This window comes from Rattus rattus, chromosome 13 (assembly GCF_011064425.1).
Source record: "Rattus rattus isolate New Zealand chromosome 13, Rrattus_CSIRO_v1, whole genome shotgun sequence".
NCBI classification, from domain to species: domain Eukaryota; kingdom Metazoa; phylum Chordata; class Mammalia; order Rodentia; family Muridae; genus Rattus; species Rattus rattus.
In genome coordinates, this window is record NC_046166.1 from 24,881,748 (window position 1) to 24,898,060 (window position 16,313).

The 16,313-nt window shown below is 41.2% G+C and overlaps 1 protein-coding gene across 1 annotated transcript in view; it reads left to right on the forward strand.

The window, feature by feature from the left end:
- The first annotated feature begins 283 nt into the window (after window positions 1-283).
- The window catches only part of Tll1 (tolloid like 1), a 188,255-nt gene continuing 172,225 nt past the window's right edge, over window positions 284-16,313 (forward strand). The window contains exon 1 of the mRNA XM_032919237.1: window positions 284-666. Coding sequence (XP_032775128.1) covers window positions 498-666 — 169 coding nt within the window. The 5' untranslated portion in view covers window positions 284-497. The remainder of the gene's footprint in view (window positions 667-16,313) is intronic.

The window sequence follows — 16,313 nt, forward strand, 5'->3', positions numbered from 1 at the left end:
CAGACCGGATTCATCTTCCCGGAGCGGCGGCGGCGGCGGCGGCAGCGGCAGCGGCAGCGGCGGGCGCAGGCGGCTGCAGCTCGCTCGGCCGCGGGGGTCCTGACAGCGGCGGGGCGCGGCGCGGGAGCCGGAGCTCGGGTGGCAGCTGAGCCCGCCGTGCGCCTCTCGCCGCGGCCGGTCGCGATCGCGATCGCGGGAAGTTCGGCCGCTGGAAGGAGGACCTGGACCGTGCCGGGTTGGCTGCGGCTGCCCTGGGCCGAGCTCCTCACCTGCCTTCCGCCCACCCGCGGGTCCCTGGCCAAGTTCCCCAGCATCCGGGGGAGCCAGGCAGCGTTTGCCCTCTCTAGCGTCCGGAAGACACCCGCATGTCTCCGGACACCTGAACACTCAGGTCTTTCCGAGGATCCTCCCAGTGGGGAGAAGAGCACTGTCCCTAGAGCCCCGCATATCCACGCGGCCCTCGGGGTCTGGTCCCCTCCTTCCTCTAGGGGAGGAGGATGGGTTTGCAAGCGCTCTCCCCTAGGATGCTTCTGTGGTTGGTGGTCTCGGGTATTGTTTTCTCCCGGGAGCTGTGGGTCTGCGCTGGCCTCGATTATGATTACACTTTTGATGGGAACGAAGAGGACAAAACGGAGCCTATAGATTACAAGGACCCGTGCAAAGCTGGTAAGTGCCTGTCTAAGTTGGGACTGTGGCGCGCTGCTGGGGACCAAGGTGCTGGAATCTCCTACTAGAGGCAGTGGGAGCTCACCTGTTTCCTTCTCTCCTCTTCCGCCCCTCCGTCGTCGCCCCTCCTCTCTCCCCCTCCTTTTTCCTTTCCCCCTCTCCACCCTGCGCGGCCCAAGTTCCCTGGAGTTCTGTGCTGGTAGGATCGGATGCCAAGCACTGGTCCCCCTCGCTAGAGGCAAACGTCCCGTCCTGGAGTTTCTGATCCCTCCCCCATCCCCTGTGAAATTAAACAAGTCATAAACACAGCTGGCTTCTGTGGGTTTTAAATGCCAGCACGCAGCGGGTTCAATGCACCAGGAAGGGACAAGACCTCCGCTGTTCCAGGACGAGGTTTCCCAGCATCTGTTCATGACCGAGTGGGCAGAGTTTTCCAAAAGGTGGGTGGAGAAAGCATCGCTACCTCTGGACACTCTCACTCCTTGTTTTACTAAGAGTTTAAGTGTGAGTTCCAGGCCAGAAGCACCAGTGTTGTGACAACCTTAAAAGAACTCAATTGTAGATAAGATTGGAGTTATTATTTTCTCCCATTTAAAAATAAATCTAAAAGTATTTATACCAAGTTGCTACCCCATTCAAATTTGTGTCTTCCTGAAAATACTCCCTGGAGCCGCAGTGGCACCGACATTGTCTGAAGCCCAGGGATCACCTCACGGGGCAGGGAACTCTTTGCTCCCACGAGCCCGGCGCCACCACGCGTCCCTCCTCTGCACCTCGCATAGCTTCTGCCTGCCTGTGGTGGGAGCTCCACGCGCGGTTCTCAGGAACCACGTGAGCGCAGTGCCCCAGGGAACCCAACACTGGCTGGAGCACCAGGGAGGGTTTTGGGGATTCCCTGTCCTAAGTTCTGTTGGATTGTGGCCGAGGCAATCTCAGTTCAGCACGGACGGACTCATAACTAACTTTGGGAAGGTTGCTGTAACAGGCCCAAGTAACAATGTCCTTGAGAAACTGAAGGCAAGCATGATCTGGTCTGCCCCAAGGGAAGGGGTGTGGTCTCCAGACAAGGGTGCAGAGGAAGGGTGGGTCAAATAGCCAATAGACCTAAGTGTATCCAGATCCCAAGACTGATGGTTAGGTCTGTGACTGTGTTTTCTCCCCTTCCCTAGGTAAGTAAGACCTAGTCAAACCTTCTTGGGCATGAAGGAGACCAGTGCACAAGTGAAGGAAAACCCTGGAAAATTCCCTGTTAACCTTTGATGACATATTCCCTCTTGTTATCAATAACACAGTTTCCCCAGGAATTCTTCAGGCTATAGTGGTGACTAGATGCCAAGTGACAGCTCAAATGTAACTTTTGGTAGGTGGTGTATTTGCAGTAATGCTGCACTAAGGGATGTGGAATTTCTGGTTTGTCTTAAGGGATGGACGAGGCCCCAGATTTATAATAGTGTAAAAGGAACTGTCTATTTTGATGTTCTTTCTTGTGGAAGAGTCAGTCAGCTACCAAGGTGAGGTGTAGGTACTGTGAGCTCAAGCATATGTAAACCATAGGTGTTTATTTTTCTTTACAAATAAACACCGAAAGAAAAAAGACAACTTGAGTGATACCGGCTTTTCATTTCCCCTTCAGTATAACATTATTTTTGAATAAGGATAGAAAATAATAACTTAGAATTACTATTGCTTTTCTTACCAATCTTTGACTAGGAGTATATCTGTGGGCGTGTGTCTATTTGCATCTGTTGTGAAGGGAAGACTGGCCAGTGTAGAAGGCTAAGATACATAAAGATACAGGGGTCTCTTTCCAAGTCCCCCCCCCCTTTAACATACTGAGATGAAAGGCTTTAATTTATCACTCCGGCTACAGAATGATAAAATCTTACTGTCTCTTTTATTAGCACTGTATAAGGCAAATGCAAGTTAAAATAACAGGGGAAGATAAGACCTGAGCACACTGAAATCCCAAACAAGAGTCAAAAGAAGGTTGCTGAAATAAGACACACGCAGGGGATCAGGGGCGAGCAGGCAAGCACATTGAGAAATATAGCCACCCAAAAGCAAGACAGGGGATTTCTAGGTACACATCGCCTTTGGTCTGTCTTTCATGTGTAGTGGATTCCAGGACTTAGTCCAGGGTTGAGAAGTGAGTCCTTTCTGAAGTTCACTAAGAACCATCCTGACGTCCCTTGCTCCTTTGTACACGACGGCTTGATGGTACACAGACAAACAGCTTTATGGTTTTGAAACTTCACTGAGTCTGTCGTTCCAGCTAGGTCCACGGCATTCCAGTGTGCTGGAGCTTGTTAATCTTCCCATTGCACAGAGAGGAAAAGAGAGACCCAGTGACATTAAATGCCTTTATGATGTCACCCCAGAACTCCATTCCTGCTGCATTTTGAATTTTCCTTTCTGATTATTTGAAACACAAAGAAACAATAAACACAAACCAAAGAAATGAGCCCAGGTTTTCTTGTAATCCTGATTGGTTTGGAGGAAAGTACTTTGATATCAGAAGTTAATTTCATTTACTTTGAATTTAAATCCTGGAAGTCATAGCCACTTACATATCTACTGCAGTGCAATATTGCCAGACCCACTCTTAGGAATTTAGCGCATACTCAACACAAGGCTGTCCATAGTCTCATCTACAAAACTCTATTCCAAGTAAGATGACAACAACAAAACACATATTCACGTACACAAGTCACCACTACAAAACCTGTGCTACGCAATGTGTTCCGTTCTTAATACCTTTATGAAGTTGAGGGCAATTATTAATCTGTAAGAGTTCTGATTTCAAGTCTGGAAAACCGTGGGAGAGAAGGAAAGCCTGTAATCATTTAGCTGAGTTGGTTGAGACATTTCTAGTACAAACGAAAATGCTTGGTTTAGCCTGCCATGACTTCAACTGTGTTCACAGATGAAATCTGCAGGGATAGAAGGGGGTACTTCTCTCTGTGAATGACTCTGCACAGAGATGCAGAGAGAATGACACTAAAGGATGCCTGGCTGGCCTCTCGGCTGCTCTATACTGGGGGATCCTCTGCTCAGCTGAGTGTTCAGTCAGGTGCTTTTCACTCTCTGTAGTGGAGAAGGTCATCAGAGACATGGTGAGGTGAGGCGACAGGGCGGGGGTGTTGTCTTAAAGAGAGGGTTGGCCTGTCTCCTTTCAGGATGCTGCTCCAGTGAGTGTTAACCTGCAGACTGACTTCTGTGAAGTGTCAGTTTACAAACTGTGTGTGTATGTGTGTGTGTGTGTGTGTGTGTAGGGGGGGATTTGTGTAGAAACAATGTTTAAAAGCAGAGACCCATGAAACAATTGGATGTTTTCCTCCCTCCTTCCTTCTTTTCCCACTTCCCTGCCTTTCTCTTTATCCTTCTGTACCTCTCTTTTGTTTCCTTCCTTTTCTCTTCCTTCTTGCTCTTTTCTTTATATTTAAGAAGGTATTAAGGATGTCCAGACAACTGAAAATATGGAGTTTGACTAAATTAGGGTTTTATATGGTGAGTGGACACTTGAAAGACTTATGAAATGTTTGGTCAGTAAGTTTGTTATCCCCTCTGTATTCACATGGGAGCTGCATGTGAAACAGTTCTCTACCTGGAAATTCATGAGTAGATGGCTCCTTTTCTGTTTCTTAAAGGTCAGTGAAGGTGAGAGGTTGAACTTGCCCTTTGAGAAGGATCTGCAGGCACCGTCATGAAAAAGTAAGCTTTTGGTATCCCAAGGAATCTTTGCTGTTTTTCCTACGACCAGGGTCCTAGTTTCCATGTCCCTGAGGTCTTGGGAATTTTTTCACCAGTTTCTAATTTCTAGGGTAGTTGTTTTTGTTGTTCTTGGTGGTATTTTCTGGCTGGACCGGCATCCTCTTAGGTTCAGTGTTTCAGAATTTGATGCTCAATTCCACGTCTACTTTATTCCATCACAATTTGAAATATCCAAACAGTTCCCTTGAAGTCAGCACCTCTCTGGGCTGCCAAGCTCTGCTTTGAAAACTCACTTTCAGGGTCTGCTGCTTTAACTGGTCTCTTCTGCCTTAGCTTTCGTGGCTCAGATCTTCAAAATATTTTCTTTTCCCACATTTTGCCTGTGGTGCCAACCAACTTAGACAGGGCCAAAATAAGGTTTGCCTAATGGCTGGATAAGGCGTTATGGTCTGTATACTTGAATTCTAGCCTTCATTTCTGTGCACACTTATTTCCCCTTATCTGGAGGGCCAGTGGGTGTTTGGTTCACAAGTAGAAGTTATCGACAATTAAAATAGATAAATTACTTTTCCTTGAATTTCTTAGATCAAGTCACTTCTTCTTTCTGTCTTCTCTTCTCATTCTTCCTCTTCTTCCTTTATTTTCCTACCCTGAACTCTTCACACCTGTTGTCTCCACAGTGTGACTGGCAAATTCAAAATTCACCTCCATAGTTTGGGGTGTGTTCCTAGTTTCCTCAAATATTCTGAATATTAACTGCTCAATGGATGAGTTTGTGAAAATTTCTCCTATCCTGTAAGTTGCTCCTTTACTCTGCTGTCTCTTCCCTACAGGCTGCAATCTTTCTAGTTTCATATAATCTTACTTGTCTAAATTTTCCTTTGTGGCCTGCACTTTTATATTCTCGACCAAGATATAATCCTTCTTTGGATCAGAGGTATAAAGTGACTTCCTATTTCTTTTTGTAGTTCTAAAGTTTGGGGGTTTATATTTGTCTTTAACCCCATTCGGGTTGGTTTTTCACTTATTCCTCACACAGACAGCATTTTCTTAGAACTGTTTGTTTAAACATGTGTTTTGACAGGTGTGAGGTACACGTCTGAAATTGCAGCACCTGTGAATTTGGGTAAGAGGATCAAGAGTTCTGTGTGGCCCTTGGTTACCAATCATACACAGCAAGTTAGGGCCCAGCTTAGTCAAATGGGACTTTGTCTGTCATGTGTGTTTTGAGAGCTTCTGTGGGAAGCCATTTGGCTCTAAATGCATGAGACTATCACTGGGTCCTCTTTATTCTGTTTGGCTGTATGTTTCGTTTTAATACCAGTACCATGCAGGGAGAATTATTACACCTTTGTGGTATAGTTTGGAATGACATACTCTGATTCTTCTAGCTCCCTTCTCTCTCATTGTGTTGGTTATTCTAGGTTTTTTCTTTCTTTGTTCCTACAAAATTTAAGAATGATTTTCTTATTTTAGTAAGTAAGACATTAATGTTTTGAATTAATTAAGTAAATATGTTTGGACAATGGGTGTATTTTAGCAATATCCTTGTGTCTTCCCATTTGTTCATATTCTTTTCAGTTTCCTCATTCATTATTGTTGTATATGTATGTGTGTATGTCTGGTTGTATGTGTATGTATGTACATGTATTTGTGTGTATGTGTGTGTCTGAGTGTGTATATGTGTGTGAGTGTATGTGTATACATGTATTTGTGTATGTGTGTCTGAGTATATATGTGTGTGAGTGTGTATGTGTACACATGTACTAGTATGTTTGTGTGTGTGTGAGTGTGTATATATGTGTGTGTGTGAATGTATACTACCTGTTGCCTGCTTGTAAATCTGTGTACCATATGTGTGCCAGGAGAATGGGTAATAGATCCATGAAACTAGAGTTACAAATGGTTGTGAACCTTCCTGGAGGTGCTGCGAATCAAACCTCTAGGGCTGCACCAAGTGCTCTTAACAACTTGGCCATGTCTTCAGCCCCCATCATCAGTGCTTTGAGGCTTATTACAGAGATCTTTCATTTCTCACTCCTCCTTGACTATTTTCTGTGATGGTTCATGGAGTTTTCATGGAGTCAGTTCAAGGAGTGATGTATTTAGCATTACTGTCTATATTTAAGATCATATTAAATATAACTCAGAATATGTAAGAATTTGGAAAGACTTTGCAAAACTTGATCTGTATAAAACCAACTCTTACCTTCATGATGAGTCAGTTTTATATGACAATCTAAGGTGAACATATTTTTTTTCTGTTGAAACTTACTCTTCCCTTTATTGTGTAGGTATGAGCCCTACATGTGAGTGTCTCATCAAATATGACTTATATAAACATTAAATTCACAACTAACAGTACAGGAAATCTATAGGCTCATTGGCCCCTGTGATGCTGACACGTAGATTCATATCCTGCCTGCTGATTGACCATTATTTACTTTAGGACATTATCTATGGTTTTAATTGTGCTCTAGTCCTTCCATGAAAATGTTTTAACTGCGATCTTCTGTAAGCATTTGTAACAAATGTTAGAAAACACAGTTGGATAGCCATTTAAACGAGTCATGGCACATTCTGCTGGAACTATCTAGTGTTAAGGGAGGTGGTGACGGTTCTAGTAAGGGCTCTGTGCTACCCCTCCTCACTGTATGGATGCCTGCTGCATGAGCTCAGAACAAGGCTAGGCCAGTGCTCAGGGGCCCAGAGAGACCCCAGGGACTATAAGATTTCATTTTCTGGGAGATTTTTGAAATCATTTGCGATCTTTTTTTATTCTAAGACTGGGAATGAATTGTAGAATTATCAAACTTTAAGGAGTGAGAAATTTTCTCCCCATCTTTAGCTATAACACAACTATTCAGTTTGTTTCCTTTAGTTTTCTATTGAATAATAACACTTTGAGAGGAAAAATATTTAAAACATTCTTTCTAGCCCTCAAAGCTATGAAATGAATTTCACAGAATGATGGGCTTTCCCAGAGTGCCAGAGGGGTCCTCTAGTTTATTTATTTAGCTCTTGTCATTTTAAGTCCTAAGACTGGATATTGACTATTGGAGTTTGGGGCACCTTTTTGACCTAATGTGTTGCTCATTTCACTGGCTTCTTGCAAAATGTGGGCTTATCCTAACAGGTCATTCTAAAGTGCTTGGCCATATATTTGTATTAAGAAGCATTGTAAATTAGGTGATAATTGAAATCCAAAAAGTGAACTGGGACATGTTTATTCTATTCAGCCTTTTCTCTTGCAATTTACATTTGTAGTTTCAGCTAAACATTTCCTGTCAATCACACTTTAACAATTCCCTTACTGCTGGTAACGAGGTCACAAGTAGCTACAAACCAAATCTAATGGTGTGTGTCCATACACTGTACAAAGCATTCAGACTTGGGGTATTAAAAAATATTCTAATAACATTTAACACTGTAGTATTTCATCAATGAAAAGAGTCACCACAGAGCCTGAGATAAAATATATGTATTTACCGTTAGGGTTTGATATCTGCTGTGTTACTAAGATTCCTGTTGATGCCATTTGATTGGTGTGATGGGGGAGGCAGGGGTGGAGGACAACAGGGTGTAACGGTTTGCTCATTCCTCGCATTTCTCATCCATGTTGAGCTGTCAGCATGTGGATTGTGCACCACAGAGTCACCTCCAGGGGTTACTGGCCTGTTTGCTCCTATCAGAGTCCTTTGAACTCTTTCTTTACTTTGACTGGATGTGAAGTGTTTACTGGGATAATTGCTGGTTTTTGCGCCATGCTGGGCATGTCTGTGGCGTCAGGTTAGTTGATTGACTACTCTAGATCCATGGAGCTCTGGTCCTCTTCCACGATCTGTTCTGAGATGGCAAATGCTTAGTAGTTGAGTGAGTGAGTGCGCGTGTGTGTGTGTTCTAGTAAGTATTGTGTTTTAAGATGGGTATATGTGGTCATATACACTTACATAAAATAATGTATATGTTTACATACACTATTTTAGTAAGTAACAGACTTCTTACAATGGTTGTCCCATAAAATGATATCATCTAGTAAGGTCACCTTAAGTTTCTACACAATGCTATACAGTAGACAAATTACTTAAAGACACATTTATTGAGCTCCATCCTCTTACTGGGTGCCATGACTATATTTCACTGCACAGATAATAGAACCTTTAAGTTTGAAAGCAAAATAAATAGAAAATATCCAAGAGGGCAGAAGTTAAGTGTCTCTGTATTTAGGAATCATCTTCATGATATATATCACACTGAAGATGGGATGGCACACATACATAGTCCCCTAAAACATAAGGATGATCTCTGTGAGTTTGTCTTAGTTAGGGTCTTATTGCTGTGAACAGACACCATGACCAATGTAAGTTTTATAAAGGACAACATTTAATCGAGGCTGGCTTACAGGTTCAGAGGTTCAGTCCATTATCATCAAGGCAGAAGCATTGCAGCATCTAGGCAGGCATGGTGTAGGAGGAGCTGAGTTCTACATCTTCACCCAAAGGAAACCAGGAAGACACGGAGGATCCTCAGGCAACTAGAGGAGGGTCTCCAAGCCCACCCCCACAGTGACACATTTCCTCCAACAAGGCCACACCTTTTAATAGTGCCACTCCCTGGGCCAAGCATATGCAAACCACCACAGAGTTCAAGGCCATCTTGGTCTACATTTTTGAATTCCATGTCACCCAAGGCTATATAGTAAGACTTAGTCTTAAAATAAGAAGAATCTAGAGTCCCCTCTCTGTGGAAGAAGTCCATGTTAATTGCATCAGTCACACAAATATCATAGTCTCTCATGAATATGTGAAGAAATTAAGACCTAGGAAAGGCTTGCTAGTGTCCTGTCCTGTCCCAGGGGTAGGAAGTGATGAGAAATTAGCCCAGGTTTCCATGTATACAATGTCTTCCCTTCCTTAGCCCCATATTCTGATACTCCAGTCAATACAATGCAAATGCGGTAAGACTTTCATTTGAGGAGGTGATAAATCTAACACAGGCATCCATGTGTTGTGATTGGCTCTTGCAAGGTTCCATATTTTCGTCATTGCTTGTGAATTTTAAAGACCTTCCCCTCCACCTTCAGAGTAAGACCAGAGTGTTTCACTTGTGTGAAGTGAAATGAAGGTCCTCTTTTGAGAGAGCATTCTCTATATTAGAGGAGCTAGAAATGAAATACCTCCCCCCATGTATGAGATAACTAAGAATGCATATGACTAGTAATTGTAGAGTTGAATATTTGAGTGGTTGGGGAAAGACACTGCTGGGCTTTTCTTCCCTGTGTTTAAATTGTAAAGGTAACTTAGTGTGGAACATTTTCCTGGCACAAAGTCTTCAGTACTAGGCACATGTGCAATGCAAAATTTAACATTTTTTTCTAATAAATTGTGGCAGCAGGTTTACCGTGTCACGGAGGCAGTGTGAATGGGTTTGGGCAGAGATTAGTCACTGGCATCCAGCTGCTCACACAGGTGGTGATATTTTGCATTTTTTACAGTTGAGATTATCAGAGAATGGTTATGAATCCACAATGGGTATGAAGAGCATTCTTTTAAATGCTGGCCATCCGTGGAAATTATTCATACTATATCTTATATATGCAGATGGTGTGTGAGTTTTTTTTTTAGGAGACAAATAAGCTGTGTAATGATATATACATTTTTAAATTACCCTTTTCAAACACAGTATCTAAAAGACCTAAGGTCATATGTTTTGAAAACTTTAAGGAATAGTAAGGTTAGGTAAACTGCTTGGAAGCCTAGTACTATTATGGTGATGAAAATTTCTTCAAAGAAAATATATTTATTACCTTTACCAAATGATCATGATTTTTAGAAAGGAGAATTTCTGTTTGTATTTGTTCTAGTAAGTAGGTTTAGCACAAAATCTGGTAAAAACTAGTCTTTTTAGGTTTTTGAAACCTTAAAACTGGCTGGCATTGGTGCTTTATAGGCAATTACAATCCATAAAAGAAATTGTGTATATCTGGGCCCAAGTGAAATGTGGCCAAAAGGCACACTCACCAGGGTTAGAATATGAAGAGTGGGGATAATAGACTAGATTGGGAGCTTGGGTTGCTTTAAATGTCTGTTTGGAATGGCGTGTATGAGCAGTTGGCTGGTTGAAGTAGCCATAGTTAACACAGTGAAAAAATAGTGATGATTGAGAGCTTCTTCATGGGATTCTAGGCTTGGAATATCCACAGGAGGAGCAAATCTTTAGGAGATACTCTGAAACTCAGAGAAGAATAAGACAAACTTCAAATACAAACTCTAACTTCAAAAAAAAAAAACCATTTTATTGTATGACTTTTTTTTTTTTTGATGAAACAGACAACTAAGCATTTAAAGATAACTTGCATTTCACTGTGACAGACAAGAATTGAACCCAGGACCCTGGACAACCAACCACATTGTCTGCCTCCCTCCCCATCCCTTTCTTTTCTTATTTCCTTTTCTTATTATATGCAAATATTTTGTGTGATCTTGATTTAGTTTCAAAATTATTTTTCAAAAAAAAATTATTTTTCAAGGTTTCAAAGGAGTAGGATAATAATTTGTTAATAACTTGAAGGTCGGTGAGGTGGCTCACAGGGTAAGGGCCCCTGCTTCTATGGGAGATATACTAGATAGGGTTTCTCTTGCTATAAAGAGACATCATGGCCACAGCAACTCTTACAAAGGAATGCATTTAATGGGGGCTGACTTACAGTTTTAGAGGACTAATCCCACTGCCACCATGGCAGGAAGCATGGTGATAGTCCCACTGTCACCGTGGCAGGCAGCATGGTGACACGCAGGCACATGTGATGCTGGAGAAGCAGTCACTGAGAGTTCCACACTGGATCCTCAGGCAGCAGGAAGCAAAAGGCTTGGAATGGGCTCTTCGAAACCTCAAAGACCATCCCCAGACACACTTCGTCTAACAAGACCACACCTTCTAGTCCTTCCAAATAGTGTCACTCCCTGGTGACCAAACGCTGAAATCTATGTGCCTGTGAGGGTCATTGTCATCTAAACCACCACACCAATGACTTGAATGTAATCCCAGAACCTACATAGTGGAAGTAGAAAACTGTCTACTGAGAGTCGTTCTCTGTCCTATACAGGGGTGAACAAACACACACACTAAATAATACAGGAAACAGTGGGCTTCAGAGTTAGGCGCGAATGGACTCCAATACTGCACCTTCTATATAATAACCATGGCTTTGGCAATTTGGTTAGTAACTCAGGTATGCTTAATTTTCTGATAGACAAAATGGAGATAATATGATCTGCATAATGTTATTATGAGAACTATATGAGTGTAAAGTATATGTTACTTCGCTTAAGACATACTGATGTATTACTTTTGTGTAAAACTCTACAAGTACATAGGGCATAGAGAACTTCTTAAGTCACAAGTACTTATTTTTTTTTACAAATCTTCATAAAAACAGTGAGATAAAGGTTGCTTTCTCCTGGATGAGTGAAGACGTATTCATTCTCCAGTATTCTAATACCTTTCTTCTTGACAAGTTAAAGCCCTTCCCCACAAAGAAGTTTTTGTCCCAAGAGATGTGATAGGACACCAGTGTGCCAAATGTGTTCCTGAATTCTATATACTCAAGATATATTGTCAATGTTCAATTAGCATCGACTAGTGTGTGAATAGAATCTTGGCTACATTGTCTTCTAGTAGTTTCTGGTTTGGATTTTATTTGCCATCTGGATTGACTTGAGTTTAAACATTTACAATCCCGTGTTTACAAAGAGCTAAGTTTGAGCATATGAGTCTAAGCTGCAAATGTTCATTAATTCATTCAGTATTTCTTGAGCATTTACCATGAATGAAACATGGTTCTCTCAGACACAGAAATATGAAATAAAATTGAGTCCTGAGGTTCTCACTTTACTGTGTGCATGCGTGCATGCATGTGTGTGTGTGTGTGTGTGTGTGTGTGTGTGTGTCTGTGTCTGTGTCTGTGTCTGCGTGTATCTTACCGCGTGCAGTTTGTGGAGGGCAGGATTCAACATTATCAGATGTCTTCCTCAATCACTTCTCCACCTCTCTGTGTCTCTACCTTAGCTTTTCAGATATAGTCTTTCACTGAACCTAGATTTCAGTGACTGGCTACATTGACTGGCTAGCCATCAATCAGGACCTAGTCATCCTCCTGACTCGACCTCCCTTAAACTGCACTAGTTTTCTAGAAACATGTCCAGAACTGTATTTTATTTAACATGGGGCTAGCGACTAAACTCAGTTCTTCATGCTTCCGTGGCAAGCCCTTTACTGACCAAGCCACTCCCCTAATCTCCTCACTTTTCTGTTTTGCAAATATATACTAGTTCATATACATGGTTATATACTAATAGCATAATTGCACTCTAAAAGTTAGCTTTGGCATATAATAGTGCCACAATTGTATGCTAAACTTATTTCAATTTAGCTTTTGAAAGTGGATACTAGGATAAATTATGACAAATTGAATTTATGGTCTCATACAGCTTGGGAGGATTTTTTTCTCAAGATACATGAAGAATTACACTTTGATGGGAGTACTTCCTGTAAGTACCCCATAGACTTTGACACTTGGCAGTGGACTGGGATGAGATGTAACCAGTAACTGCTTATGGAATTATTTGGTTGATAGAGTATGTTAGCTACCTTGATTTCAATTACTTTTTCTTAAGCAATTTGATCTTTGCGTTTTCAGCTTTTTATATTCCTCTGTAATTTTGAGTAGGTAAAAAAGCACACTTTGTGCTTATTCTTGTACAGATTTAAAAGCACATGGTTCACATTTTCTTTGTTTACAAAGAAAAGCAGAAATGCGATAAAAGAAATTAAATAAGAGGCTGTTCTTTTGATTCATACTATTCTACTGTAACTTTGCAAAGTAATTGTAATTGTCACTCTCTTTAAATAAACTTATCTGGACTGTGCTTTAGTAACTAGAAAAGAAACTAGCCTACTCGTTTAGGATTATATATATATATGTATATATATATATATATATATATATATATATATATATATATATATGGGCTGGCTGTGCTCTTATAACCCTGCCATGCAGGCAATACCTCTTGTTTTTGCTGGTCTTGGTCTTCAAGGTTTAAAAATGTCTAAGACCAGTTGAGCCCTAGCAATGTCTGAATTCTGCTGTCCTTGACATTATGAGCAGCTTCTCTGAAATCGGAGTCACAGGATAGGTGGCCCCTGTCAACTGAATGGAAAAGAAGGTTTGCCACTTCTGACTCACTGGTACAATGTCTCAGCCAGACCGTGGTAGCCATCAGACTGAAGTGGCCATAAGCTCTCTAGGTTTCCTCTCTTTATCACACAATAGCCTTGTAAGCCAGGCATGGTGATGCCCACCTTCAAAGCCAGCATTCAGGAGTCAGAGGCAGGTACATCTCTGTGAGTTTGAGGCCATTTTGATCTACAAAACTAGATCCATGCCAGTCAGAGTTATATGGTAAGGCAATGTCTCAAAATACAGTAGGTTTGAAAATAATGTGTGTGTAATTTTCCATCCTCTTTCTCTTCTTAAGTCCATCAGCAAAATATTTGCCTGTCCACGGAAGAGCAAGGGATGCTTGGTACCCCCGCCTGCTTCTCTAAGAGGGTTTAGTGCCACATTACCATCAGACTAGAGGTCAGCCTGATGAACTTGTTTCATGGGAAAGGTTTGACTATCAAGTGGGTACAGTGTGAGTAGAAGAAGGCAGAAATCAAATGTTCTCAAGTTAAGGTCAGTTTCACAGCAGAGTGCATAAGAGATATAAGCAAAGAAACTTGGAAAGCAATCTTGCCTTAAGGCATTTTACTGATTGTGGGGAATATTAGGATGTGTATTATTGTTTCAGAAAGAGTACAATGTAGCCCAGGATGTCCTTGAGTTTACTATGTGGCTAAGACTGCCCTTGATCTTCTTGTCTCACCTCATCTTAGTTGCTAAGATTACAGATGTGGGACCTGGAGACCCTCAGGGGTTAAGAGCACTCTCTGCTCTTTTAGAGTTCATGAGTTCAATTCCCAGCAACCACATGGTGGCTCACAACCATCTGTAATTGGATCCAATGCACTTTTCTGGTGTGTCAGCAACAGTGTGCTCATATACATAAAGTAAATTGAAGAAGACACCTGGCTAAAATATATACTTTTTAATTAACCACATACACATATTATCACTTATATTTAATCACTTGTATATATGTATATATATATGTGTGTATATATATTGCTCTTTAGCTTAGCATAAGCATATATTTTTAATTATTCTATGAAATTGACCTTCATAAATCTTCATTTTATCTGAATTTCCTAGTAAAGAGTAACTTTCTGTTATGTTACTTATTTTATGTAAAACATGCTTTAAAATGAAGAACAAACTTCTTAAATTGCTGTCAAAGGAAGTTTCATTCTTAAGGATTTTGTATCAGTAAATAAAGAAGTCCAACAGAAATTAGCAACAGAAAGTGGAGGTGGTGTAATTTAATGTAAACACTACTGAGTATTGTGTGGGAAACATGCATACAAATCATAGCTCTTGATGTTAAATTATATTAGCTTGCTCTCCTTCCAGAGCCTTTGAACTTAAGCCTGTTCAGTTGTAACTCGGGGAAAGTAATATCTAGTTCATAAAACAGGTAAGGATTAAGAGCACAAGGTCTGTGTAAGCCGATAAGCTGTATGATACAAATGAACATAAACAATGTACCGTACCTGATCTGTTTCATGAATGTGTGAGGTGAATTTGAACAGTTCTGTGCCCTTCCTGCAAGGATTTCATTACGTACATGGGAATGGGGCAATAACGCTTCAACTGTAAATATCAAAGCATAAGAAGCAAAATATTGTGTTAGTACTGAAGGTGGAATTCTCCACATCTGGTATAAAGAAGGCTTCTCATGAAGGATGACATTTGAGCTGAATCTTGACGTTGTGCAATTTTTTTTTTCTTGGTAAAAAGGTGGGGCAAAAATTTAGAGCCAAATAACGAAGATAAAAGCTGGAGCTGTGAAAGTTCATGACTTTTATGAAAGTGTGGAAAAGTGGGAATTAGTTCTATGTGAAAGGAGCAAAGGGTGGGTAAAATTTATGCTTTGGCAAGACCAGATCCTGAGTGATACAGTGTCAAGAACTTTTAACACCCAGACTTTGAACTTGATCCTGTTTGTAGTGAGAAAAGGGATTACTAGGGATTTAGAAACAGACTGCTGGCTTGATTGCAGCCATATCAAGATGTGTGAGAATGTAAGTGGGCTTGTCTAATAGTTGAAGGACGTGTGGGAACAGTGTGACTGTGAGCTTAGTGAAAGACCAGGGATGAACTCATGTACACTGGCTTCTGGGTCACAGAAGAGAAAGATCAGGTTTAAAACACAAGAGACACCATTGAGGATCAGATTGGGAGGTCAGCAGTGTCAAAGGCATGGCTATGGACACTGAACCTGTCTCAGTCAGAAAAGTTCTTGCAAGCATGTAGACCTGAGTTCTATTGCCAGCTTATGCATAAGGCAGTGTGATGGTACACCCTTGCAATCCCAAATCTGTGTAAGCAGAGACAGGCAGACGCCTGAGAGTAAATGGACAACGAGCCTACCATAATCTGCTTTCCACACACGCACACATACTTGAACACAGGTACACACATGCATACCCATTGACATATACATACATACTCAAAAATGAATAAATAAAGAAATCAAGAATGATAGGAAGGAAAGAAGGGAGGGGAGGGTAGAAGAAGCTTGAAAACACAAGCAAAGTAAGAGATAGAATATAATAACCAAGTTTGTGTTTTGAAAGTAAATAAACTTAGTTTAAAATCCCTTTGACTTACATGTAATTCTTCATTGTTGCTCATATATATATATACATATATATATATATATATATATATCAACTTGAAAAGTCTCAGTGTTTACATTCAACAGGAGTCACAT